The sequence below is a fragment of the Pollachius pollachius genome (assembly GCF_949987615.1).
Source record: "Pollachius pollachius genome assembly, chromosome: 13".
NCBI lineage: Eukaryota > Metazoa > Chordata > Actinopteri > Gadiformes > Gadidae > Pollachius > Pollachius pollachius.
In genome coordinates this window covers 6721001-6748270 of record NC_136946.1, presented here as the reverse complement: position 1 = coordinate 6748270, position 27270 = coordinate 6721001, and the positions used below count along the sequence as shown (strand labels likewise).

Below are 27270 nucleotides of genomic sequence, written 5' to 3'. Positions count from 1 at the left end.
TCCCAATGCAATTTATTTGCATTCAAAATGATTTACATTCAATCCATGCCAAGTTTCTCTTTTTTTTGTTTTGGTACATTAAACTCCCCCTTGTGTGTCTTCTAAAATTAAGATTCAGAGGCAGAAGTCATGAATTGGGAAATCTCTGATCTCAAATACTGTAAACGTGTAAACACATCACGCAGCCATCATGGGTTACATTCACAGTTTAACCTGAGCCCAGAATCGTACAGTACATGTAGATTATCTTATCCAATCAGGGACAGCCTGGAGGTCAGCTTTTTTTTAAACTATTTCCAAAAACTTTTTTTTACCCCCGCACACAAAGTTCATCAGCAACATTGATTTACCAAAATAAAACATGCATGTTTTCTTTCTTTAAGTTAAATCATTGTTTGGTGTTTGCTTGGATTCCAATGGGATTTTAAGCTGCTTACAGATGCAAGCGATGGTGAAACCAATTTTGGGGGGCAAAAATAGATGACATGGGTTCATCAAACCATACGAATTATGAGGACACACGGATAAAACATAAGTACACACTAGTGCAAAATGCAGCGTATTGTGTACAAGTGCAAAGCAATTCAATATTATTACTTAAAACAAAGCAGGAGTGTATCCAACACGCAAGAAAACAAATATTTAGACCGACCGCGACCATCATTCAGGGGATTCGGTGGGATAACAAAACCCTAACCATAAAATTTATGGTTGAAATCAACCCTAAACTGTGCCTGCGTTCTGGTAATGTTGGCATATTCGCTGAGAAACGGCTGAAGCTTGATAAGGCACACATTTCTTACTTTGCTCCACGGGTCATTCAACAACACCTCCCAACCCCACACTGTATTGTGTCCTAGGCATTTTTTCATCCCGTTATTTTTTTAAGTCCCGAGGACCTTGGGTAGCTCGTTACCGCGGGATCTGTGTACTCCGTGATGGATGGTACAAAAAGGTTTCCGGAGATGCTGAGTTGCAAAAAGCTGCTCCATGGACGGATAAATATATATATCATCTGTATTTCGCCATTGTTTCTCGAGCCCTTGGAGGATTGGTCCGGCCAGAAAAGTCTTTTTTTTTTTTTTCCACTGGGCCATCTTGTTTTCTCCACCTCCTAGGTTCCTCCTCTCTGGTGGTGTTGCTCCACCCTCGCTCCACAAGCTGCAGACCTGGACGGAGATGATATGATGCTTGACATGTTGTTGATCTTAAGACATGTTAATCAACAGTTAATATAAGTATTGACCTTGTGGTCATTTCTTCTCCACACATTTCACACACGAGTCTAAAAAGTCAACAGTCAAAGATTCAATATTGGCTCTGCAACCACATCTTCTAGTTTGTTTAGTGGATATTGTTATTGTTTTCCTTTAGTCTCAGTTTTTAGGCAATGCAAATTAGAGAGAGGGAGAGAGAGCGAAAACAGACAAAAGAGGAATCGGACTGACGATTGCTACGGAATTAGGATTCGATTCCGAATTTGTTTACGGGAGCCGGACTGACAGCTATAGGGACAGATACGGAGTGACAGATGCTGATCGACGGCAGAAAGAGACACGGATAGACCGGCCTTGCTGATGGAGACAGAGAGAAAGAATCAGCATTTAAGTGTGAGGCAAAAAACTAAACATGAGAGAGAAAGACGGAGACAGAGACACAGACAGAAAGCTATAGAGCATGAGAGAGACGGCAAGACAGAAGTTAGAGGTGAGCGAGACAATGAGATAGTGCGGTCTGTGTGGTTAGTGTCTGTCCATCAGGCCGTCTGAGACTGAGCAGGGGTTGGCTGGTGAAACATGAGAGACACAAAGAGACACAAAGAGGGAGAGAGAGAGAGAGACCTGTGTGTGCGGTTAGTGTCTGTCCATCAGGCTGTCTGAGACTGAGCAGGGGGTGACCAGTGAAACATGAGAGAGACAAAGAGACACAAAGAGGGAGAGAGAGAGAGACCTGTGTGTGGTTAGTGTCTGTCCATCAGGTGCCTGAGACTGAGCAGGGGGTGACCGGTTAAACATGAGAGACACAAAGAGAGGGAGAGAGAGAGAGAGAGAGAGAGAGAGAGAGAGAGACCTGTCTGTGTGGTTAGTGTCTGTAGATCAGGCTGTCTGAGACTGAGCAGGGAGTGACCGGTTAAACATGAGAGACACAAAGAGAGGGAGAGAGAGAGAGAGAGACCTGTGTGTGTGGTTAGTGTTTGTCCATCAGGCTCTGTCGGAGCAGCGAGGTGACGTTCTGGAGCTCCCCCTCTGCCTCGTGCACGTTGGGGTCCAGAACCATCACCTCTTGTAGGTCACTGCTGGCCGCCAGGTAGTCCTGAAAACACAATCACAAAAGGCCACAGGCAGACAGACGATCAGACATGAGTGGACACACACAAACTGTGGGACGAGATCTATTTTGACCGAATGTACTGTCATGTATTCTGCCAGTGTTTGTAAAACACACAACACAGGCAAAGTTTCTTTGTTTGATTTGAATGGACAATTCAATGTAAGAACCTTTAACCCCTTATGGGCCAGAGCGCGTCTGTAGAATGCCTTCTTATTGGCTGGCTCCAGACGCAGGGCGGTGTCACAGTCCTCTTTGGCCTCTGCATACTGATGAAGTTTCAGGAAGCAAATTGCTCTGAAAGATAGAGAAAAATATAGGGAGTGACTTACATTTGACCTGGCTTTTGTTCCAATATGGATGAAAATGTTTAAAGGGTAAAAATAAAATGTTAATAATAAGGGAAAATATATATTGAAGGGATTTCACCACTATTTAAAATTAACATATTCCATAATGCTGCAGTTACCTGGTAGTATGAATGTACTTTCGGTAGTATGAACGATTTGAACACATTTCAAATCGCTGATTTGCTTTTCTACAGTTTCAGTTTCCAGACAAACTCATCACTTCAAACTTCCTAAAAAGGAGTTACAACCATGATCCTCTAGTGCCCCCTTCTGGTGACATCGATAATTACACCTAAATCTACAAACCTATTCATGCATTTACCGTTTATACAGTCTTTCTCGCTGGTAGATAAATATTTCAGCAGTAAACATTTCACACATATTCAATCAATAGGTTCTCTATTTGCTTAACTGTATCAAAATAGCATACCTAAATGTGCAGGCGGTAACACCTGAGCTTCTGACCTACCTGTTGGTGTAAACCGAGCACTCCTCGGGCTTGATGCTGAGACATTCGCTGTACTTCTCCGCGGCGTCCCTGAATTGGCCTCGCTTCACAAAGTCGTTGCCTTCGTGTTTTAACAATGTGAAGCGGGTGTCCTTTCTCCTGGCTGAATTCGGGAATAATAAGAATCACTATCAGCAATGGGGAATGGGCAGTTAACGTAACGCTGTATATATAACGCTAAGGTGATGAAGGCGCCATCGTTAGAGGTCGCTCTGTTGGTTGGTCAACAGTATGGACCCGCCATAGGAGTGGCTGCAATTTAGGACCTCAATCTAGCACCACATTCCTGGAACCAATTTTTTTTAATATACATATATCGATTTCAATAATACTTCCTGACCCAAGTACTCATAGTTTCAAAGTATTATTAGTTGTATAGGTTTATTACACCCTAGAGCTAATAAAACAAAATGTTGGTTCGGTCCTACATGATGGCGCAAAAAATGCAGGAAGAAGGGAGGAAGGATGAAGCTAATGAAGATAAAAGTGGTTAAAAGATTGCTTTTTGTCTTCTCTTTTAATTACAATCGATTGTGTTTGGGTGGAAACAAATGGCACGATGGACAATAGTTAGGAACGATCTATGAAGCTGTCAGTCAACGGAGAAGAACCTTACTCCCTATTACGCTAAGAGTAGCTGAGAGCCACAGTGTCAAGTGACTGACAAACAGAGGCATTGCTAACCCCTTAATGCCAAAACCTTCCCCCGTACATTCATTATAGAATTAAGCCTTTAAGATCAAACGTCCGCCCGCATGTGTGTCAACTCAGCTCATGAATAGGATCACTGTATTACGCAAATAAAAAGTGCTTCCAAATAGGACCGTGGGACAAGAGGTCATTTTCTGTATTAGCACAAAGTCTAGCTTCTTCTCTGTGTTTTAATCAGGCCTATTCTAGTCTGGCAAGAACGGCAGCTATTGTTTTGTATCGCTTATTACACACATCACATCCATGTCTCACACAGTTCATATTACTTGTGAAGCCACCATACGAAAATGGTAACAAGTTATCAAGATTTAACAATAACTTCTAGCAATACAAAATTGTGATTGCTAAAGGAATAATTTGATAATTCAAACAAGTCTCTCAGACAGCTAAAATGTTGAGAACACTTACCGACTAGATAATAAGAACTATGTGTGTGTGTGTCTGTGTGTGTGTGTGTGTGTGTGTGTGTGTGTGTGTGTGTGTGTGTGTGTATATATATGTGTGTGTGTGTGTGTGCGCGCAAATCAGCCTCTACAAGAAACTTGACCTGGATTGTTCCATTACGGCATCACTACAGTCTGTGTAGCTGGCCTTCCCCTCTGCATAATTGATCGTGTCTACCACCAACCCCAACACACGCATGCGCACACACACACACACACACACACACACACACACACACACACACACAGAGCTACTCAGCAGGATTGTGAATGCTGACTGCTCTCTGGCTGACCCATTTTCTGCTGTGACAAGGGGTCTTCTTTCAACAGCCAACAGATGCAGAACCATTACGACAATCATAAGTCATACAGTATTATGGCCATGTGATAGGCAAGATCATGCACTTCATCTGTCACAACAGCGGTGAATCAAAGATATCTCATCAGTTTTTTTTATGTTGTATTATTCAACTGCATGCCTGCACTGGCATTTATTCTTCTCATATTTTAGAATTCTCTTTTCAATTAATTAATCTTTTATCAGTTGGAAACCTCGAATGTGTTTCCTCGGGGATCTCTGCCCTTGTAAAGTACTCTGAAATGTGTTTGAAGAAGCGCTGTATAAATAAACCTCTATCGCTTTGCCCAGTTTTCCGGGAAACACACACACACACACACACACAAGCATTCCTCTGGTTAGGGACCTCCCCCCCTGGAACAGGAAGTGATGTCACTTACCTTCTTCGTTCGCGGCCCGTGAGGCGCGGGCCTGGGTCAGCTCGGCACTGATGGGCTTCGCTTGGTGCTGCTGCTTGACGAGCATCGGAACCAGGGGGATCTCCGGAAGGTTCTCCCGCCAATCCGGACCCTCCTGATCGATCAGCAGTTTGGTGATTCTGTAGAAGAGACGTGGCGTCATGGTCGGTCGGTGTGTGTGTGTGTGTGTGTGTGTGTGTGTGTGTGTGTGTGTGTGTGTGTGTGTGTGTGTGTGTGTGTGTGTGTGTGTGTGTGTGTGTGTGTGTGTGTGCGTATGTGTTTGTGTGCAGATGGTGTGTCAGAGGGTGCTGGTCCCCATAATTCTGGTTTGTTTGTGTTGAAGCCTAGAGCTGCCGAGTTTGTGCGTGCACTTGCAATATGCACACTTGTGTTTGCACTTCACTTCACTAATGTATCACAAATGCAAATGGGTTAACATTTTTCACACTCTTGAATCTCTAGCCATTTAAGGACACTTGGGTGAATTTTGTGAACCATAAACAAACGGTAATACAGACTACACTATTGAAAGCCTCTAAACAGCATGACATAATCATACCAGAAACAGGGCAGCATGGAGACATTTTACCAATATGCCAGGAAACCTTAACTCATTCTCGGACTAAATCGTTCCAAATTGTACTAACATTGAAGATATGGCTTGAGTTATAGTGGAATAAGTGAGGTAAGATGCATTAAGTATAGATTTTCGTATAGATCTTTCCAATGCAATGGCTCTCTTCCTTCTCAACCTGAAGAGGACACCTGTTATCGGACTGATGTCTTTAATGCATGCACACAGTAGACCATTAGGACTTCTGCACAATGGCACACTTATGTACTTAAGGGAGTAAGTAAGGATGCCTAATGTCTCAAGATGTTTTATGTAACTAGTACTTTATTACTAGACCATCTAGATTTTATTAAAATGAATATTTCATATTCAGATTATTATCTGTTCTTTTAATTTTCTCTCCCACTCTCTGTGTGTTTAGTACCACTCTCTTTATTCCTGTATGTTTAGTACCTCTCTCTCTCTCTCTCTCTCTCTCTGATTCTTTCGTACCACTCTCGCTCGTTCTCTGTATGTACACCACCTCTCTCTCCCTCTCTCTCTCTCTCTTTCTCTGTATGTTCAGAACCTCTCTCTCTCTATCTCTCTCTGATTCTTTCTCTGTATGTACACCACCTCTCTCTCTCTCTCTCTCTCTCTCTCTCTCTTTCTCTGTATGTTCAGCCTCTCTCTCTCTCTCTCTCTCTGTATGTTCAGCACCTCTCTCTCCCTCTCTTACCTATGAACACTGTCGTGCGCTGCCTGCACACCGGTGTCTATCTGCAGCACTGTCTTGTAGTCCACGTAGGCCTTCTTATAGCGCTCCAGGGTCTCGTAGGCCATCGCCCTGCGCAGGAGCGGCTTCAGAGAGTAGGGCTGCAGCTCCAGAGCCCTAAGAGGATCATGGAGAGAGAGGAAGCAACACACTGAACGCCCGGGAGAGAGAGAGAGAGGGGGGGGGATGTAAAGAGAGAGTCTCAACAAGCTCTGTTCTGCGTACCATATGTTGTGTATGAGCCATCTACCATTGTTGACCGTGGCTTTTGGTGGGTGTATACTACTGTTAAAACAAGACTGAAGACTTTCATGTTTGCTTTAGCTTTCTGCTAAATCTTAAATACATTGCACTTTCTATAATGCATATGCATTTTTTAGTTATTTAAAAAGTATATGGTCTAGTTATATTTTATTATTTCATTTTATTGTATGACAATGTTTCTATGTGAAGCACTTTGAGTCTGCCTCGTGTATGAAAAGCGCTTTATAAATAAAATTGCCTTGCCTTTATACAGACATGCATGTTTACATCTAGTTCACATATTCCATCCTGGATTAATAGATGTGTTTTAGGTCGGAATACAATCACTCTTGTCTGTGGGGAGAACTCTAAAGCTGTGAGTTATGACGATAGAGACTTCTACTCCCTTAAGTTTCCAGAGTGGATTTAGGCAGTAACACTCACTGACAAACACTAGCTAGTTAAGCCCTTGGCCTTGGGCAAAGCCACAGCCTGTTACAATCACATTCAGGGGTATTATCGGCCAATTAGAGACCGGAAATCCCTTTTAACCCAGACACAGAACACTCTCCGACCAATCATGGAGACCGCAGCTACCCCTGAACTAGTTAAAGCATTACCAGGCATGGCAGCTATTATACTGATAGGCGGACCACTATTCTATTCACCTAACATATATATTGGTGGCTGTGACAAGTACATTGAATGTTTCCATGTTAAAATATAGTAATAGCAGGTAATCTTCGTGTGTGTGGATAACCAGTCGGAGCTGCACTATGCTATCATTATCCTAACACATCCAGGACAACCACACACACACAATACATGTATATAGCCATTTGAAACATACACACACACGGTTCTAAAGCAGTGATTTACAACATAGGAGTAGTATGGGGTCTTCTACCATGCGTAGGGGGTTGCAGGAGATTGCTGATTGCTTTTAAGCCATATGGGCCATTTTTAACGAGGCAAACCTTTGAAAATAATAAAAACGTTTGAAAGGTTTTGTAAAGGTCCTATTTTTACAGATACATGCCAATGATTCGTAGCCACGAGCCAACTACCTGGCGTAATGCGGACACATTCACTAGGACATCCCTGGCCATTGATGTTACAGGAGTTGATGTGTGGAGAAGCATGGTGCACTAATAGGTAATGCACAAATAATTCTCGACCTCTAGAAATCAGGACACGGGCCCCTAAAAACAGGTTGAGAACGGTTTCATAACGGTGTGACCTAATCCACAGTGACTGGACTCTGTTAACACAGAAGGGGCTGGTGGCCTGTAGGCCTGTACCTGGTACAGTCCTGTATGCAGTCAGCACTGTTTCCATCCTTGAGGTAGCAGGCCGCTCGGTTAGAGTGGAGGATCCCCAGGTCCTCTGGGCTTTCAACACCTGCAGCGGGACACACACAGACATTTCAACCCTCTCAAGAAGAACAAGAGACGAACGAGACTTGCTTTAACTTTGACCCAAACCACAGGGCTTTGGGCGAAGCAAGCAAACAGCCAGATCAGAATGTTGCTCTTTGTGGTCAGGGCGTAGATAGCTTGAGTAAACACTCAAAATAAACATGCGTCCTAAGCTTGTATTAGGTAGCTGGAGAAGCTCTCTCTCACTCACACTTTCTCCCTGGCTTGAGAGAAAGGGCCAGATACAAAGTGTTTGTGAGATATTAATACTCAACAAAGTCCCTTTGTGCTGGTAAATAGCCTGCCAGATCCCTGCCTTTTAAAACGCAGCAGAAGCTCCTGAAATTTCAGTCGGGAACAGCCAATCATAGCTAAGAGTGGAGCGTACTGTGTCTCCAGTCAGGGGCCACAGCGTCTCTCTTACTTCTGCAATACTTAATTCTTAAAGCAAATGCTGACCCAAATAAGGTCCTTCTCTGAGCCACTTGTTTAGAATAACAAATTTTATCACCCTATATTGAATGCCTAAACATCCTGAGGTGTGTGCGTGCGTGTACAAGTGCGATACATTGAATATGTGCTGTCGAGGGTGAAGTTACGGGTGAAAGTAGGAAGCATGTCTTGTGTTACTAAAGTATCTTCGATTCATCACGGAAATTGAACACATGGCCTGAGATGAACGACCAGATGATCCCTTCTCAGATACCCTTCCACCACCTGATACACAGATGCTAGGAGGAGTTAGCTTTAATATCAGTCTGTGTGCTGTCCATCTGTCTCAGATGAGACAGTCATCATCCTTCATCATTGGGAAAAACACAGCCTTTCAAATTGGAATTTTTTTTCTCTATCTCTAGAAGTGATTACATAGAAAACCTATAATGCATGTATTATCTTTCTTAAGCATAATTCCATCTTTGCCCTATCTTTCAATTGGATACAGGGCACTACAATCAGCTGTAAGTAGGGGACAGTTGTAGCAGAGCAACAAACTTTTCATCTGACAGATCAAACTTTGTCTATTCCTACACTACCTGCATCGGCACATCCATCAATGGCCAGGGTGTATTTCTCCAAGGCCTCCCCGAACTGGCCATTTTTGAAGAGTTGGTTCCCCTCATTTTTCAAACGGGCCAGAGGGGGTGGGAGGGCTCCAGCCGGGGCATCCAGATGGCTCGTGTCCACCACGGGGACCTCCCGTGGTGGCTGTCCCCCCGTATGTCCACCTCCTGCCTGGGCACCGTTGGCCACCGGAGCCTTGTCCGGGGGTCTGTGTGTGCTGCTTCCCGGACCCCAGCTTCGTCTACCTCTCCCTGGCGTAGCATGGTCTGTTTTGGCCCCCCCTCCTCCACTACCGGGAGGTTTGTCCTGCGCATTACCCATCGCTGCACTCTCCCTCTGCAGAGGGTGTACAACGTCTCCCTCACGCACCTCCAATCGCTCTAACCGCCTCCCCTTCCTCCTCGCCCCCCCCCCCAGGCTCTCCTCCTCCACAAGCTGCAGCTAATCCTCCCTCCTATTGGAGGGCGTTGCTTTGGGACACGCCCCCCACCCCATCCTGGGTTGAGGCTTTAGGCATGACAACACCTAAGGGGGGAGGGGTTTTAGCATTGCAGTGGTGCAGCATAGGAGACCTCTGAATGGGAGAAACTAAGCCTCAAATGTCAACACGACCAGAGCAGCTGAGCTATCAGAAGAGCGTTCAACCCCGCAGAACCCAATTGCTGTGAATGCAAATGTAGGACGCGCTTGTCGGATGTATTTTGTCTATCATTTAAAATCTTTAAAATCCACAATCTGCCAAGTATATTTATCTTTTATTTTGTCAATTATGTCTTGCTTGGCCATGCGTTGAACACCACATTCAAGTTCGTTTCTTGAACCAACAGTGTCTTGTTCAAGTAAATAAATAATGAGCATTCTGATAGGCTAAGACAAGTATACTGTTCTTGGCAGGTATGGTAAGGAAAAAGCGATCATATCTTTAGTGAGTAGAGTAAGTACTATTTAGACCTTGTCATCAGCGTAGATGTTTTACATGGAATAATATCCATCAGCAGTTCTGAGTTCATTAAATGTGAAACGTTTGTATCGACAGTTTGGGAATTAAATCCGTGACTTTGTGTTTATTTGATTTATAATACCTCTTTAAATCAGGGTAGGCAATTGGAGAGACCAGTCAGAGTAAACTAGCTTTTTTTAAGTACCGAACCGAAAACATCCCATCTCTCCCTTCAGGCAAACCTCTAAAGCCACTCCCCCAAAACGTGACTAGCTGGCTAGCTTTAGCAATAGGTCGGCTGTGGGTCGACTCGGCTTAGCCTTGAGGAAGACTCTGTTCACACGCGATGAATGTAGGGGCAGAGGGCTCGCAGGTAGCCAGCTAGGGCGCAGGTATCCAATTGGAAAGGCTTATAAGCAGTCTGGGACAGCCAGATACTGGATTTTGTTTTGTCTTGTCAAGAGCATTTGACTTATTGTTGGCTTTGTGAGGTCAAGATGTCGACACAAAATTATTCTAAAATAAATTGCCTGTCCCAGCTTTAAGAAAGCTTTTTAGTTAACTTTTCCAATGACCTATAATATTTATAGGTCATAATAATATGGGATAGTATGAATAGGTATGCTTAAACTAGTAGAAAACTGCAACGTTTACAGAAGATCTATTTTATAGCACTGTCAATAATTTACTGTCCAAACAATTTAAATTTTCTGATGAAACTTTGTGGCCAGGTCTAGTTAATGTCAGGGCGTATGTTCAAAAATTTATTTACATCATCATACACTACAAAAGAAACGTCAAAAACAAAAATTTGATCAGTGTTGGTTCTTCTTCTTCACCTGGCATCGAACACAACCACTGTATAGGAGAGTTAAGGAATTTAACATTGTTTACTAACCCTATAATCAACCCTAGCAATTTCATTGTTTAACCTCATACGTCTCTGGTTCATGTCAACACAGAGATTGTATACAATAGTAATGTTTGAACAAAAAACTTATTTTGTAGTATTTTGGGAATAAAAGTATTTTCAGATTTCTGTAATAGATGCTTAAAATAAGGTCTAACCCACATTCAATCTACAGAATACACGGCACACAGGAAAGGATACATCTCTTGGTTCTCTTCTTGTACATGATTCTGTAACCACATTCTCTGCATCGGATGGGGTCACGCGCCTTTATTTCATTCTCCGTGTGGCATTCTGCGGGATGGAAGAACATCAAAGTCTCAACATGGCACAGGAGCGGAGTCCGAAAAGAGGCTTCAGTGAAGAGATAGAAAAGGCCTTTTGAGAGTCCATGGTTCTGTGGGAGACATTGTTATGGGCTGCATGGACCTGAGCACATCATACATATATACATATACAGCACAGACTTACACGTTCATATAACAATGTAAAAACATCTTGTAGATAAGGATCCATGCTTTGAGTAGATTTATATATATATTCAAACCATGATGTCAGATTTGAGGTCATCTTTTGATTCATTATAGCATCCTGGTTCTTTGATGTCAGCGTTATATGGCATTATAGATGTATATAATGGTCAACAACAGTCTCCCTTGACACTGGATGTCATATATAGTTCTATTCACAGAACACGCGTCATCACACAGTACTGTATTTAAGACAGATTACAGCTACAAAATAGACATAACATTCCTGGCAAGGTAAACACTATTTATTTTCATTAAAAATGTCCTGAATTTAATGAAATTGGTTGGAAAAATATTTGGAGTGTACTGTAATATATAATATGATCATATAGTAATATATGACCATCAATACACATTGTTTAATGCACACCGTTATTGTGGTATGAAAATCAAACCTCCACAATGTCATTCTACCCTTTTACGACGATCAGGAGAAAAATACCAAGTCATCATAACAGTGCAGCCAATACTTCACCTCCACAGATGTACACCATGGGCTGCTGCTTGGGAGGCTGCACGTCCTTCTGGGCATCCATACCTAACCCTAAAAGGGACGCATTTTTATTTAATGTTTCGTTCAAGATGATTCCGTTTTGTGGACTTCTGATCGTCTCCTCCACAAGCACAGAGAAGCATGGTGGTGCTATTTGGCTACGGAAATATAACGTCACTTTTCCGAGCCATAAACAGCGCCCCTAAACTCTTGTATAAATCTATTATAAACCTACAATCATAATTTTTAAGTTGAAATATAACATACCTGGGGGATACAACACAAGTGTGAAGGACTTGATAATTATTTATTTTTCTTTGAATCGCACACTGTATGGCCCACGCATGCGTAGACCGACCACTAACCTCGCAACAAAGTGTGTTGTGATTGGCTGAAATAATTCTCCCTACCACTAGTCATTGGTGCGTTGCAAGATCTCATCGCGTGTGCCGGTGTTTGTGTGCGTGTTCGTGTGTACTCCGACCCACCAGAGGGCGCCATGCCTTGCCAAACCCTAGCTGGACCCACACAGTTTCCCAGCGACAGACACATAAAATAATGAGCAGTTCCTAAACACTAACTTTATCTGTCCGATTTGGAAACATTCACAGCGACGTGTGTCCTCTTTGAACCCCTAAACCATGGAGCAGACTGCGCCTAAAAGGTGTGTACACTTTGATCCAGCGTCAAACCAAGGCAGATTCTGACATAAACTAGCGTTCGTTAGCTTAGCTGTCTCTCAACATTATTAAGCCTAGTTGGTTATTGATGATTAGATTATTCGCAACTACTTTAAATTTTCCTTCGTTTCCTCTATTGTGTTTTACTTGTGTTGACATTCGTGTGTTGATGAGCCTTGACAGCGGGTTTATCCTGGTACAGACATCATGGATGTATCCCTAGCTGTCAGGCTAATAGAAGTTAGGATATTTTCCAATGGGTGATCAACTTTTTCCATTTTTGGACTGCTAAAATGTTGCACTGGCTGCAATGTAAGGAGTATTCCTACTCGTTGCCACGCATCACTCTTTGGTCAGTGAAGCTGATTCCGCCTTTATCAGCAGATCTGTATGATCTGAGTTCTACCCCTTGTTTGTTACAGTAGCTTCCTTTTATGAGGTTGTGATTTAGTATTGGTCATAATTGCTTGACACTCATTTCATATAATACAATGACTTTATAAGTCCTATTTTGGGCTAATATTTTGGGGAGTTCACTTGCTTACTTGTGTACCACTTTGTATCCACTTCACAGCAAGCTGAAAAAGCTCAGTGAAGACAGTCTGACCAAACAACCGGAGGAGGTGTTTGATGTCTTGGAGAAACTTGGTGAAGGGTAAGCGTGTCATTTATATTAATGTCAGCCTCACATAACCAATCACTGTGAAGCTAATAATGTGTTCTTGTTTGGTATTGAAATGTTCATCGTGTCGTTTGGCTGACAAAAGGTATTTGGGTGAATGTATGCCCAAGCACTGCCTTTTAAAAGAGTGTCCTGTCTCTGTAGCTCCTATGGGAGTGTGTATAAGGCCATACACAAGGAGTCGGGCCAGGTGGTGGCCATCAAGCAGGTCCCTGTGGAGTCGGACCTACAGGAGATCATTAAGGAGATCTCCATAATGCAACAGTGTGACAGGTAGGAAGGCGTGCTTCAATGCCCTTACTTTCTCTTGCAAGTCAACAAATAAGTTGCTACATTGTCCCATTGGGTTATAGTATTTTCTAGGATGATCTGGTAAAAAAAAATCATGTTATTATTTTGATTGCGATATGGTTCCACGAAAAGTGCGAAGGGAATGATAATTTTTGAATAAAGATTTTCATTTTCACTACTTGAATGATGCATTAAAAATGTTGCATTTATTGGTGTCTGACGCAACCAACAAATCCTTTAGACAGCTTTCACAGTTAAAGGTTATTCTCAGTTCTTCAGTTTGAAGTGCTAAAGGGAACTTGGTCCATTCTTGCTACACCAGTTGATTGTGTTTTTCTGCCACTTCCCTCCAGTCCATACGTGGTGAAGTATTATGGAAGTTACTTTAAGAACACAGACCTGTGGATCGTCATGGAATACTGTGGAGCAGGCTCTGTGTCTGACATCATCAGGCTGCGCAACAAAACGGTTGGTCTCACACGCACACACAGACACACAGACACACACACACAAATCTACATACACACAAATCTACACACTTGTGTGTGTGTGTAGCCAATTGGTTTTGCTTGCTTCGTTGATGTGCATGTATCCAATTACTGGTGTGCTTGAGATAATGTCATTTTTATAGTAACAAATAATATCAACTGATTGCAATAATGTAAACACACAAAGAGACAAGAGGACAATTAATAAACAATCTATTGTGAATCTATCCAGAATCATAGAAGATGCGAATCACGATTCTTCTGTGAATTTAGCATATCTCTCACCCCTAATTGACTAACGTTACCCCACACGCTGCCCCCATTTGATGGTCCCTCAGCTAACGGAGGACGAGATCGCCACCATCCTGAAGTCCACCCTGAAGGGCCTGGAGTACCTGCACTTCATGAGGAAGATCCACCGGGACATCAAGGCCGGCAACATCCTGCTCAACACCGAGGGGCACGCCAAGCTGGCCGACTTCGGGGTCGCCGGACAGCTCACGGTAACACCACTACGATGTTGCTCAACTGCGGCACAATCGCACTCCTGTCCATCCCTGGGAGGAGGGAGGCCCCAGTCCGCGTTCCTTCTCAAGGGTTCTTTCCTGATAGTTGAGGGAGTTATTCCTTTGCCCTTTGGGGGATATCACCAGTGGGATGTCATACATATATGGCCTGTAAAGCCCTTTGAGACTGTAGCTGTGATTAAGGGCTATACAATTAACCTTGACTAGACATTGCCTGTACTTGATGCCCACATTCCTCACATCCAGTCTGAGATCAATACAGCACATTGCATCTAATTATGAGGGTCAGCTATATCAAGATGATGTATGTTATTTATATTAAGATCATGTATGATGGTTTTATTGGTATTTACAGAGGAGGTGTGGACTTTGCGGAAAATGACTGTATCTGTGTGTATGTGTGTCTGTGTGCTTCTGTACAGGACACCATGGCTAAGCGCAACACCGTGATCGGGACCCCGTTCTGGATGGCTCCGGAGGTCATCCAGGAGATCGGCTACAACTGCGTGGCGGACATCTGGTCCCTGGGCATCACGTCCATCGAGATGGCGGAGGGCAAGCCCCCGTACGCAGACATCCACCCCATGAGGGTGAGTCCACCAATGATGCACCGTGATTCACCGTGGGGGAGGGGGAGGGGACTAGGCTGTTGGGGGGGGGGGGGGGGAACCAGCTCACGAGCTCACAAGTGGGAACAGGAAGTGGTTGGTGACTCAGGGTAACTGGAGTTGTGTTCTGGGCGATTGGTCTAATTGAGTGTTTTATTATCCGATATGTCGCGGTTGTTTTCCCGTGAATGGTCCTTCTGTTCAACGAAAGCCTCATGACATGGCAAGGGTGGGTCTGCCTAGCATTGAGTTAATGTTAAAACGCAGGTAAATCGTAGTGATGATATAAACAGAACAAAGTAGCAGCCGTTGCAGCGCTGTCAACAGATTGTTGTTGTTTTTTTGCCTTTCTTTCAACTTTGACCTTTGACCCCTCGCAGGCCATCTTCATGATCCCCACCAACCCGCCCCCGACCTTCAGGAAGCCGGAGCTCTGGACGGACGACTTCACAGACTTTGTGAAGAAGTGCCTGGTGAAGAACCCGGAGCAGCGGGCCACCGCCACTCAGCTGCTGCAGGTAGCACACACTCCCTCACTCCGTCACTCACTGACTCACTCCTTCACTCACTGACTCACTCCTTCACTCCTTCACTCCTTAACTCCTGCACTCATTCACTCACTCCTTCACTCCTTCACTCCTTTACTCCCTCACTCCTTCACTCCTTCACTCCCTCACTCCTTCACTCCTTAACTCCTGCACTCATTCACTCCCTCACTCCCTCACTCCCTCACTCCTTCACTCCTTCACTCGCTCCTTCTCTCTTTCACTCCTTCACTCCCTCACTCCTTCAGTGACTGACTGGGGGACCTGGGCTTTTTCCAACTGACAGAGTATTTCTAAATACTGATAGAAATGATTATAATGTTCACACAAAATGGTGCATTTGTCCGTCTTTTGGGGATCCCAGTAGCGCCACCATGAGTGTTGAACCACAATCCGTGTTGTTGAACCGCTCTGAACTTCATGATGTTGTTTCTCTGTTAACGTTTGTGTGTGTGTGTGTGTGTGTGTGTGTCTGTGTGTCTGTGTGTGTCTGTGTGTGCGTGCGCGTGCGTGCTTTGCAGCATCCTTTCATCAGCCAGGCCAAGCCGGTGGGCATCCTGAGAGACCTGATCACCGAGGCCATGGAGATGAAGGCCAAGAGGCAGCAGGAGCAGCAGAGAGAGCTGGAGGAGGAGGAGGACAACTCGGTAACACACACCGCACAACACCCCGCACGACACCCCGCAGCACATTCAGACACACCGTGAGCGAGAGTGTTGACAGTCGACAGCCCCTCCTTCCCTCCTACTTCCGGTATAAGGGGTAACGAGTCCGGTGGAAAATGCCTGACGTTAACACTGCTTGGGTCAGGGTGGTTCTTAAGGGGAACGATGAGTCAGAGCGGGGTTCTTCAGTCGGTTATGATGGTTTAGGCTTTTCCCAAGTAAAACAGGATGTTAGGTTGGTTGGGGGGGAGTTGGAGGGAGGCGCTGGGCTGTGATTGGATGCTTCATTGGGGAAAAACTGGATTTGTTACTACTTATTACTGCAAGAGGGCCAGGGAGAAGGGGTGGAAGGAAACACTGCTTATGCTCCCAGTGTGTTTATCTAGCAAACACAAAATAACACAAAACATCAACGGATGTAACATCAACGGAATCCGAATCACAACAGAAAACGTATGATGGAATGCACAAAGCAACACTATTTTAGAAATGGTGATCATACCAAGCCATAATACTATATTTACTGAACAATATTTATAACATATTTATTTTGAATAATCTATTGACTTCTTCCTATGAGCGTAAATATGAGTGTCAATTACGACTGAAACCCCTATTTGTAGAGGACCATAACTGCCGTTTGGCCCGCTGAGGCCTACTCTCCTAGCCTGGCTATTGACGGACTAAGCTCAATCGTAGATTGCACGTTGGTCTGGGGAGGCTGCTGTCATTTTCTTCAGCACCAGAGGCGTGGTAGACGGACCTAGTTCAACTCACTCTGTACGCAATTGCCTGCCTCCAGTCACTTCCCTTGTCGTCATTGTGTTAATCCAGCCAATAGCGCGCCAGGGGGGAAAAGCCAGCTTGGTGATCGGAAGCAGAAAGAATTGTATTGCTCTTCTCCAGACCCTGCAGGGCGATAGGGGGGTACCCAGTCTACCACTCCCCATGAATAACACGGCATTGTGTTTTTCTCAGGACGAGGAGACGGAGGTGGACTCCCACACCATGGTGAAGTCCGGCACCGAGGGGCCCGGCACCATGAGGGCCACGGGCACCATGAGCGACGGGGCCCAGACCATGATCGAGCACGGCAGCACCATGTGCGAGCTGGACCTGGGCACCATGGTCATCAACAGTGATGATGAGGAGGAGGAGGAGGAGGACCAGAGGTCCATGAGGAGTGAGTGCTCTGTGTCGGTTCTGAACGGGGCCGGCCCGGGTTTAGTTAGTGTGGGAGATTTTCCTTCGGGGGTCCGGGGAGGTGTGGAGGTCCAGGTTTAGGGGGACTTTAAGTCATTTTTAAAGATTTGACTGGCGAATTGCCCAGCCTGGGAACCGGACGACGAACTTGTGTTCTATTTTGGCTGTGAACTTGTGTTCTATTTTGCGCTGTAAACTTGTGTTCTATTTTGCGCTGTGAACTTGTGTTCTATTTTGCGCTGTGAACTTGTGTTCTATTTTGCGCTGGTTTATGCCTCGGTGCCCGTTGATGATGCCCCTTGGAAACGGCTACAAATTCAATTAACAAACACATTTCTTCCAGGTTCGTCAATTAATTCCTACTGAACCATAATCGATTTACTACATTCGGTTTCGAAAGGCGTCAACGCCTCGGGTGAATGATTGTGTATTCTTTGCGGAAAAAATGTCATGGCCGATCATCTTTGCGTACGACGTATTTTCTAATAAGTCGACGTGAATCGACTTCCCACTAATGGCTTCGTCTCGACCCGTCAGGGCACCCCACGTCCACGCAGCCCATGCGTCCGTCCTTCATGGACTACTTTGACAAGCAGGACTCCAACAAGGCGGCCCAGCAGCAGGAGAAGTACAACCACAACCAGCCCCAGGAGCAGCCCTCCTACCACATCCAGGCCAAGAACGTCTTCCCCGACAACTGGAAGGTGCCCCAGGACGGCGACTTCGACTTTGTGAGTTACGGCTGAACCGGTTCTGAGATGGCACTTCATGGGCCCTCAAACCTGGTCTTTGTCATGTTAGTTACAATGCGGTCGTTGTTAGTGTTATTTTTTTTGCCTGAATATTATAATCCTTCTAATATTTCTTTACAGGGTTTTTAATCGAAGGAATACATTCTATAATTGTCTTAAAATATCCAATTTAATAAATTGGATATATATCTCGGGGACTTACAAACCGGTCCTCTGATCTGAGTCTCAGTCCAAACACAGGCCTGGCTTCTAAGCCAATCAGGAGTTCAATCTGCTTACGCGTCCCGCCCCCTGTCTAACCGCCCTGTGCCCTGAGCTTCCCTCCCTCATGTGCCATAACCTCTCTCTGCTCCTCTTCTCCATACTGGGCCCTCAGTTGAAGAACCTGGAGTTTGATGAGCTGCAGATGCGTCTGACGGCGCTGGACCCCATGATGGAGCGGGAGATTGAGGAGCTGCGGCAGCGTTACACCGCCAAGCGCCAGCCCATCCTGGACGCCATGGACGCCAAGAAGCGGCGGCAGCAGAACTTCTGAGCGACTCCCACCCCACCCTCCCCTTCGCGGTCCGACCTTTGGTAGCCTGTACGTCCCTCCTCCTCCTCCCCTCAACCCCCCCCCCCCCCCCCCCCCCAGCAAGACTCTGAAAAACAATGGTGCATTCGTCTCTGCGATCGTTCCGGATCCGCACGGGAACAGTGGCTAACTTGAGCTACGACCGCTAAGTTGCAGCCGCTGAGCTACGATCACTAGCGCAGGGCCGCCAAGGTACCCTCCCGCCGAGGGCAGACCGGACGGTGGACCGGCGCGAGGGGATCGCGAGGTGTTTGTCCCTTTCTTCTCAATGTTACAGCCCGCACGTCATGTACGTGTGGGCCTCGCTACTTTGCTTCTCGTGGAGTCTCTCACCGTGTGTACCGCCACCAACACTCCAGGACAGTCGTTGTTTTCTTGTTTTATGTCAGCTCCCACTACAGCTAGCCCAGGACCTCGCCACTCAATTAAATGCTTAGATCTTGGATCTTTATCTTTATTTTGTTGTTGTTAATCTTCCTGGAGCCACCTTAAACAAAACCTAATGAAGGAGATATAACGTGGCAGAGTCGTAACTTTATCACTGCGTTATTTAACTTGTGAGAGGTGGAGAACGTAAATAGACTAATTGATTGCATTCCTCCCTTTCTGGAAACCTCAGCAGGAAGGTTAAGCGGCCAAGCTGACAAAACGACCAGGCGTCTAATCTGCTGCTTTTTAATGTAAAAATATGTAACAGAATTTAGTAAGTGTCCCTAATACAAGCTGTGGAGCTTCGCCTATGACCAAAGACAATCATGAAGAGGATGATGAAGAAGAATGCCTTAAAATGTGGTTGAAAGCTGGTTTTCAAAAGGAGGAAGTGGTGCAATCCGAGTTGGAGGGATCGGACGATAAAGCGTCTTCGCTGACTTGTTTTCATGTGATGTAATCTATTGGGAAAGCCGGAATGTCGGTGGAAATGGATTGGAACGATCTGGAAGGAGGGAGAGGTCCCAGACCTCATAGGTCTAGGTCTGGAGTGGTTCATGGGCCATGATATTTGAACATTTCAGCTTAATTCTTTGTGATTTATGTTTAGATTTGATATGTGAAATGATAAACCACCTTCTCGTTAGCCTCATAAAGTGCACATTCAGTCTCCAGTGTGATTTTGGATTTCCTTTCACACTTAACAATCTTTTTTTGTGTATACAATTATTTATCTTTTTCCATTATATCTTTTTCTTTGGATGGATCAGTATCTCGCCGATTTACCTGTCACAAGACATTCACATTCCTCCATCATTCTGGTCATACTTGATTATTTTCTTCTACTCTTTTGATTTATTCAAGGGCTGTTTCAAAACGGTGGCCTCCTCCCCTTAAACAAAGATGCATGTTTACCAAGCGCTCGAACCCTGAGGTCAACGCACGGGAACGTAGATAGTAGTGAACTATGTCGGAAAACAAGTGTTGAAAAGACTCTTCAACCATTCGACGTACAAGTGCCACTATAAACTCATGCTTCGTCAAGGTTTCAGTTGATGGTTTTAAAATGGCCTGACTAGAACCAACTACTTTTTTGCTCATTTTATTTGTATTTCTATCTTCAATCTAAAGATTTGGTGTGTTGCCATTTTTAGTTTTAGCAAGAACTACAATTGAATCCTGAAGTGGTTTCAAAGCACTTTCAAATTGCTCAATTCATGTCACATCTTAGTGGTGGGATTACGACTGACACAAAGACATTTAGACATGCATGCCCATTTAATGTAATCATCTTTTAAGACTTTCTGCATATCTTTTCATTAACTGCTAGATTGTATTTGGAGTCCATGACAACCAATGTTCGTCGAATATAGTTGACATCTCATCCTTTCAACATTCTGAAGTCTTCAACGTATTGGCAGTTTGGAATACTGTATTTTATATTTTCAAACTGGCTTTTCTTTCTTTACTTTTTGAAGCACTAGTTAAAAAAACACTCGCTAACACATTGGCTTTTATTTGACCATTTATCAGAGGGAATGTTTGGCCTGTTTCTTGCTAGTTTGTGATGTTGCATGTTTCTGAAGGTTATGATGGGGGTCATGATTATGATGTTTTTGCTTTAGAGGAACGTTATAGAAAGGAAGAAAGCAAGAGAGTGCCTATACTGGCAAGTATGGTAGGCTAGTATTTATTCAAAGCTGCCTTTTGTCAGTTTTTAACAAGTGCAAACCATTACAATGATTTTAGCAGTTTAAAAATAATGGGGTTGCAATCTGCAAATTCTGCAACATTTAATCCAAGTATAATTTAGACGTGTGTATTTCACAATATCTTCAATGTAATTTGTACATTTGGGTGGAGAGTGGAATGTAACCATATATTTGAACTTAATTTATATTTTGTTTTTATGTTTTGTCCAAAGTAATAAAGGTATCATAAAGGCAGTGGTCGCTATACGTGTTTTTTCTTGCACACATGTGACATGACGGTTGACTTGTCACAAAGGATTAGTAAATCAATTGTCTTGTGCAACCATCAGAGGGGAGACTCGTTACCGTACTCCCACTATAGATCCCCTTTGCAGGAATTTACTTTATGGTTAGACGTAGTGTTGTTTACCTTTAATGTCACTAAACCAACAACTAGTATTCCCTCAACGTAATGCCTTTTCTTTGTGTAGATTTGTCACTTTTAGATAAACCATAGCAAACCGCCTTAAAATAATGCTGGCTCTTTGGTGTTAGACATTACGGTAAAGACACAAATATTAATCTGCGCTGAACTTAAATTCCCACACCTCCTCGGTAAACTACTGAAAAGTATTTTTGCGCAATGTCTATCGTGTTTAGAAGGTTTCTTTCTACCGACTCGGCCCCGGCGGCCATCGGACCATACAGGTAAGACAACATACGTTAGGTATCTCAAAGTATGTGTATACTACATGCACTCATATACGTTGTCTGCAGGGCGACTAATGATTTGGTTAAACGCAAGTCCAAATCGACCTGGGGGCGGATCACGGTATTACCATTAACCTACATAACCCTTTTGAGGGTCAAATGTTGAGCAACTTTGGGAGTAAAGTCTCATTTGACCGGGACTCACACGAGGGTTGAGTTTTGAGTATAGAGTAGACTATCATGGAAGCAATCCGTCGTCAGACCCCATACACTCCAAAAGCACCTGTCAGACAGGGCATCTACAGGTAGTTCTGTTCAACATGCTCTTTGTTTAAATTGCGTTTTGTGTTACTTTATAGCAGGGATACGGTGGCATTCAGTCCGGAATTTGATTGTACATTTGCATATGAAGAACACGTTAACCCTTGTAACTAACTAAAATTACTTTAAAGTCATTTTAGAATTGACAAGTTAGTTGTGTTCTATGCATGGACCTATAAAGAGGTTTTATGCAGGCTTGATTTGACGCCATTCATAAATTGAATACATTGGGGGTGTGGACCTGATAACCAATCGGCGGCCGGTTGCTGTGTAGAAGGTGGAAGCCCGTTCGTCCAAATTCCTCTTATCTCCAAGTGAAACCGAACCGAACCAAACCAAAATCGATTAATATTACGCAGCTCTGGAATGTCCTGAAATAAAAATCTATTGTAAATAAAAAGTAAAGCAATTTCATCAAGTCAAAGCGTGTACATGTTTCAAACCGCGTCTGTTGTGCTCCGTTTCCCCCAGCCAGGCGGTGGTGGTTGGTAGAACCATGTACATCTCTGGTCAGATTGGACTCGACACGGTCTCTGGTCAGCTGGTGGAGGGGGGAGTCCAGGCCCAGGCCAAGCAGGTAAGACTAGGGCTGATGGATGGATGGATGGATGGATGGATGGATGGACTGAGTAGAGCTGACGTCAATACATCTTGGTTAACATTTTTTAAATGGTATTTTAACGAAAGCAACTCAAGTAACTCGAGTTTAATGTGGTGTCGTCAAATCTCAACCACTTTAAAGTACACATTAGGGTATATGGAGAAAGGAGAGGAACATACAGTTGATGTGTGTGCGACCTGTCTGTTTTTTCCAGGCGCTCACCAACATGGGAGAGATCCTCAAGACTGCTGAATGTGACTACATCAACGGTAATAGGCTTTGCTTTGCCTTCCTTCTCTTCTTCTTGAATTCCCATTGTATTTTCAGAATAAAAGTTATCACTATCCGAAACTATCATGTATCTGTTTCAGTGTGTAAGACCACCGTGTTGCTGGCGGACATCAATGACTTCAACGCCGTCAACGAAGTTTATAAGACCTGTGAGTCCAAACCCAACACACACACACACACACACACACACACACTCTAATCTGTTGTGTCTATGTGTTACGACTGCCTTGGAGTTACAGCCACAACATGGAATGGTCCACTTATATCTCAGCTGCTGAACTCCATGGAAATGCTAAGGTATTTAGCAGCTGGTCTCCCCCTCACTGGCTATGATAGACCATCTGCAATGTGGTGCCCAAGTTAACAACATAACGACACGCAAGCAATAGAAAATAAAGAAACAAATGACAGGGACAGGTGTGTGTGTGTGTGTGTGTGTGTGTCTCCTCACCACATGAGGGAGGGCCTCAACCAGGAAGTCTTCTGATACGTTGAGAGACGCCAGGCCTTGTTATAGATGTCCGGTCAAGCGGACATTCAGTCTCTGGTCTAGAGTGAGCCAGACCATTTCTTCTGTCTGATCCGAGTCTTGATAAGAATCATTTAAACTTAAATTTAAAGGCTAACCTGACCTATGCTCTGTGTATAATCTAACCCTGGACCTGACGTATACAGTATATTTATAATAGCCTCTTTGTTTGTGGTTAGTTGTTTGTCTTTGGTGTTGGTTGTGTTATTAAAGTAAGTTCTGTGTTGCATGACACTGCAGAGTTTGGGAGTTTGATTTCCGCTGGGGGCCAACCCATGCTAAGAATGTGAGCACTCAGGGTCTTGCAGGACCCTTTGGATAAAAGCATCTATCAAATGGAAAATACCATATTTCAATATACAACATGTTGACACCTTCTAGTACAAAAAAAACCTAAGCGATGCTCTCCTGATTGGAACAAGCTGCTTTACAATACGAGAAGAAATTACACGTTTCTCCTCAAGGTGAGCGGCGTGTTTGTCTAGGTTGACTAGTTTGACTAAACCAAAAAACAAAAACAGTGACCTGCTAGGGCGAATCCCATCGCCCTTCCTCTGTAACCAATTATCGGCTCAACCATTTCACAAGTCATTATACCGACACGCCCGTCTTTTCAGCTAAGCCTGTCTGTTTCCATTGCCGAAAACGATACACACACAGGCCGCAGTAAAGGCAGGTCAGCTCCCGCCCCCCCCCCCGAAGCCGGTGCCGTCCACGCACTTCCTCTTGGCTCACAAAGCCCCGGGTGGTAAGCCGAGCCCACGGTGGCACGGTGACTGGTAAGTGGAAACCGTCCTGTCAGTCAAACAGAGGTAACCTGATCCCCCCAGGCCTCTCCGCAGTGAACCTCCCTGCCCACAGTCTCTCGTACGTCGGCCGAGCGACCCACCCTCCAACCCTCCCCGACCCCGCCGTCGGCCACCGCATCTTGGGAAACACAAACACAAAAAATCGGAAACTCACTCTGACCCCGTAACGGGAAGCGACGAGTATAGTTGGGTCAGAGCGTTCCTAGTGGTGTTTTGGTGGTTCATCAAACTTCAGTGAACTGAGGGCTCAGGAGCTTTAATCGTAATTTCTGGCTAATTTTAGCCATTTTGATATCAGAAGACACATTTAGTCTTCTGATATTAGGATCATGTACATTCAGCGTTATGTTTTTCATGCCTCCGGTGAAACTCTTCCAACTGTTGTGTTTGACCTTACTCTCATTATGTTATTCCTCCTCAGTCTTCACCAGTAACTTCCCTGCCAGAGCAGCCTACCAGGTCGCTGCTCTACCCAGGGTAAACACACACACACACACACACACACACTTAGGTGGCTTACCTGCTTGTTGCAAAGATGTTAAGATTTGTTTTACTTTTGTTAACCTCTTAAGGGTCCCATGATATGCCACCATGTGTGAGTGTGATTAGCTTTATGATGTGTTCCTGAATCCTCGGACGCCAGCCTTCCGAGTTGCACTTTTGACGTCATTTCCGGTCTCGGAGCATTTATAGCGTTCCCGTTCGACTTTGTGATTGTACACATTAGCCTCTTTAGCAAACCAGCTCGAAAAAGAACAACACAACTTTACATTGTATTGCACGCACAGCAAGACAATGCAATGTATAAATTGGTGACCGGAATAAAGTAGCAATGTAATCAAGTGTGTAAAAGCATTTAAAATCGACATTAAAATGACCAACGTGGTACAAATACAAAGAAAATAAATCTCTTCACGGGCGCAGCCATTTTGTTGAGAGCGTCATCATTGCTCTCGGTCTACTCTCAGAATTTCGAAAGATGAAGACCAAAAGGGGGCGTGCCTCAGAGAAATGCCGCAAGAAAGCCAGGAGATCTTCGAATTTCGACCTGGAGGGCTGGCGCCCGAAGATTGAGGAACACACCAATACAAGCCGTTTTGAAAATCTGGCTCTTATGGCATCACAAGTGGGTGTGTCCACCTAGATGTGTAACAGATAGATGAGCACCATTTGCTACAGTCCACTGGGTAGGCTGGTAGACTGAACTATCCAGCACAGATCTAGGTCCCACTTGTGATGTCATAGGAGCCAGATTTTCAAAACGGCTTGTAACGGCTAATCACACTCACACCTGGTGGAATGTCATGGGATCCTTTTAAAATGTCTTCTTGTCACTTTCCGGTTTTATAATCAATCATTCTCCCTCTCTCTCCAGGGTGCTCTTGTGGAGATTGAAGCGGTGGCGGTTATGGGTCCCATCAGTGATCAATGACTAGACGGCCCCCTCATACACAAGTTATAGCAGACACACACACACGCACACGTTATAACACACAGTTCTTACCTGATGACATGGTTATAGCATTCCCATCCAACTCCAGCATCAATGCAGATTCATTTGAACTACACCCGGACCTTGTTTGTTTGGCTGTGCCTACTTTTGTAATGGTACAAGCCACACTTTTCCTTTCTTAAATAAAAAAAAAGTCACAAACTGTTTGCTTGTACTGCTTAAAAAGCGCTTTATTTTGAGAAAATATATAGCGATTAATTGGTCTTTGGATACAGCCTCTTTCGTGGTGTGATTTATGACATGTAAAGTGACATTTGACTGCGTTTCTCACTGAACAACACGACAATCATAAATAAAAGTGACTTTAAAGGCTCACTCTTATCTCATGGTGGCCTGGATGAGATGCAGCACCTCGTGTGTCGCCATGCTTCCTCAGACCCAAACTTCAAACCACACTACAGAAGCCGTTGAACAAACCTTATGAAAAGTTTGGCTTTTTTTAATGCATATTGCGCAATAAGGAGGATTTGGTTAAGCTCATGGAAGCTAAAGGTGACATATTGTACCGCCAGGTGTGAGTGTGATTAGCCGGTACAAGCCGTTTTGAAAATCGGCCTCTTCTGACATCACTAGTGGGCGTGTCCACCTAGATGTGTGCTGGATAGACCAGTCTACCAGCCTACCCAGTGGACTGTAGCAAACGTTGCTCATCTATCTGTCATACATCTAGGTGGACAAGCCCACTTGTGATGTCAGAAGAGGCAGACTTTTAAAACGGCTTGTAACGGCTAATCACACTCACACCTGGTGGTATAATATGTCACCTTTAAGTATAGACGCATACAGTGTCATTAATCCGTAATATGATTAGCTTATTTTTTGGGGGGGGGTCATAGAATAAGCGACAGATGCCAAAAATATATATATATATAGTATAATCCTAAACAATTTTGGCTTTATTCACTCGGAGGAATGGAGAGGAGATTAAAGCGTTTTCGTTGTTCAAACCTCAAAATGATCGGCATCTCTTTAGAATAACATTCAGTCACAAGTAATTTATATGCCTTGAGTTAATGATGAACTAATCATTTACAGAACATTAACATACATTTGTAGATGATTAATAAGTCCTATGGTTCCAATTCTACTGCCAAGGTGTGCCAGGTGTGATGTTGATTAACCCTTACAAGCCATGTGAGGAAAGGTGTCCTCCCAGATGTGTAATGGATAAATCAGCCTACCAGCCTATCTGGGTGACTGTACCAACTGGCAGGCTGATCTATCCATGTATCCATATGTCACTAGAGGGGTCGATTCTAACATGTCTTGTAACAGCTAATCAATATCACACCTGGTGGTAATATAGGGTCCCTTTTAAAATAGCATGTATCAATCATCAA

General features: G+C 44.2%; 4 protein-coding genes across 5 annotated transcripts; 2 read left to right on the top strand and 2 right to left on the bottom strand.

Moving 5' to 3' along the window:
• Positions 1-75: 75 nt before the first annotated feature.
• spag1a (sperm associated antigen 1a) lies at positions 76-9468 on the bottom strand (the record flags this gene model as incomplete). The annotated part of the gene is made up of 8 exons (XM_079749204.1): positions 76-1169; positions 2176-2313; positions 2499-2625; positions 3148-3289; positions 5079-5236; positions 6389-6541; positions 7969-8068; positions 9120-9468. The coding sequence occupies 7 exons, from the start codon at positions 9466-9468 to the stop codon at positions 2188-2190; spliced, it is 1155 nt and encodes a 384-aa protein (XP_079605330.1). The 3' UTR covers positions 76-1169; positions 2176-2187.
• A 1370-nt stretch (positions 9469-10838) lies between these two features.
• Positions 10839-12374, bottom strand: polr2k (RNA polymerase II, I and III subunit K). The gene is made up of 4 exons (XM_079749912.1): positions 12288-12374; positions 12003-12071; positions 11199-11291; positions 10839-10945 (listed from the first exon to the last, which is right to left on the bottom strand). Exons 2-4 carry the CDS (start codon positions 12061-12063, stop codon positions 10923-10925), a joined length of 177 nt encoding a protein of 58 aa, XP_079606038.1. The 5' UTR covers positions 12064-12071; positions 12288-12374; the 3' UTR covers positions 10839-10922.
• Positions 12375-12545: 171 nt separating this feature from the next.
• stk3 (serine/threonine kinase 3) lies at positions 12546-21410 on the top strand. Its single transcript, XM_079749763.1, has 11 exons — positions 12546-12684; positions 13275-13355; positions 13527-13655; positions 14027-14141; positions 14500-14664; positions 15111-15278; positions 15677-15814; positions 16363-16488; positions 17485-17689; positions 18247-18440; positions 18838-21410. The coding sequence occupies exons 1-11, from the start codon at positions 12662-12664 to the stop codon at positions 18994-18996; spliced, it is 1503 nt and encodes a 500-aa protein (XP_079605889.1). The 5' UTR covers positions 12546-12661; the 3' UTR covers positions 18997-21410.
• A 338-nt stretch (positions 21411-21748) lies between these two features.
• LOC307085267 (2-iminobutanoate/2-iminopropanoate deaminase-like) lies at positions 21749-26133 on the top strand. 2 transcript variants are annotated; one of them, XM_079749969.1, is made up of 6 exons: positions 21749-21863; positions 22659-22764; positions 23003-23057; positions 23160-23228; positions 24839-24894; positions 25793-26133. In XM_079749969.1, the coding sequence occupies exons 1-6, from the start codon at positions 21799-21801 to the stop codon at positions 25847-25849; spliced, it is 408 nt and encodes a 135-aa protein (XP_079606095.1). In that variant the 5' UTR covers positions 21749-21798; the 3' UTR covers positions 25850-26133. The 2 variants fall into 2 exon arrangements, with proteins under 2 accessions (XP_079606095.1, XP_079606096.1); XM_079749970.1 differs by lacking the exon at positions 21749-21863 and adding an exon at positions 22033-22171.
• Positions 26134-27270: the final 1137 nt, after the last annotated feature.

Excerpts from the sequence above, each read along its gene's own strand:
- polr2k (XM_079749912.1), bottom strand. The coding sequence starts at position 12,063 with ATGGATGCCCAGAAGGACGTGCAGCCTCCCAAGCAGCAGCCCATGGTG. Across the intron at positions 11,292-12,002 it reads CATGGTGTACATCTGTGGAG|AATGCCACACGGAGAATGAA; the intron begins GTGAAGTATTGG and ends TCCATCCCGCAG. Across the intron at positions 10,946-11,198 it reads CAAGAAGAGAACCAAGAGAT|TGGTTGTGTTCGATGCCAGG; the intron begins GTATCCTTTCCT and ends TCTCCTATACAG.
- stk3 (XM_079749763.1), top strand. The coding sequence starts at position 12,662 with ATGGAGCAGACTGCGCCTAAAAG. Across the intron at positions 12,685-13,274 it reads GAGCAGACTGCGCCTAAAAG|CAAGCTGAAAAAGCTCAGTG; the intron begins GTGTGTACACTT and ends TCCACTTCACAG. Across the intron at positions 14,142-14,499 it reads TCAGGCTGCGCAACAAAACG|CTAACGGAGGACGAGATCGC; the intron begins GTTGGTCTCACA and ends ATGGTCCCTCAG.
- LOC307085267 (XM_079749969.1), top strand. The coding sequence starts at position 21,799 with ATGTCTATCGTGTTTAGAAGGTTTCTTTCTACCGACTCGGCCCCGGCG. Across the intron at positions 23,229-24,838 it reads CAACGAAGTTTATAAGACCT|TCTTCACCAGTAACTTCCCT; the intron begins GTGAGTCCAAAC and ends ATTCCTCCTCAG. Across the intron at positions 24,895-25,792 it reads AGGTCGCTGCTCTACCCAGG|GGTGCTCTTGTGGAGATTGA; the intron begins GTAAACACACAC and ends CTCTCTCTCCAG.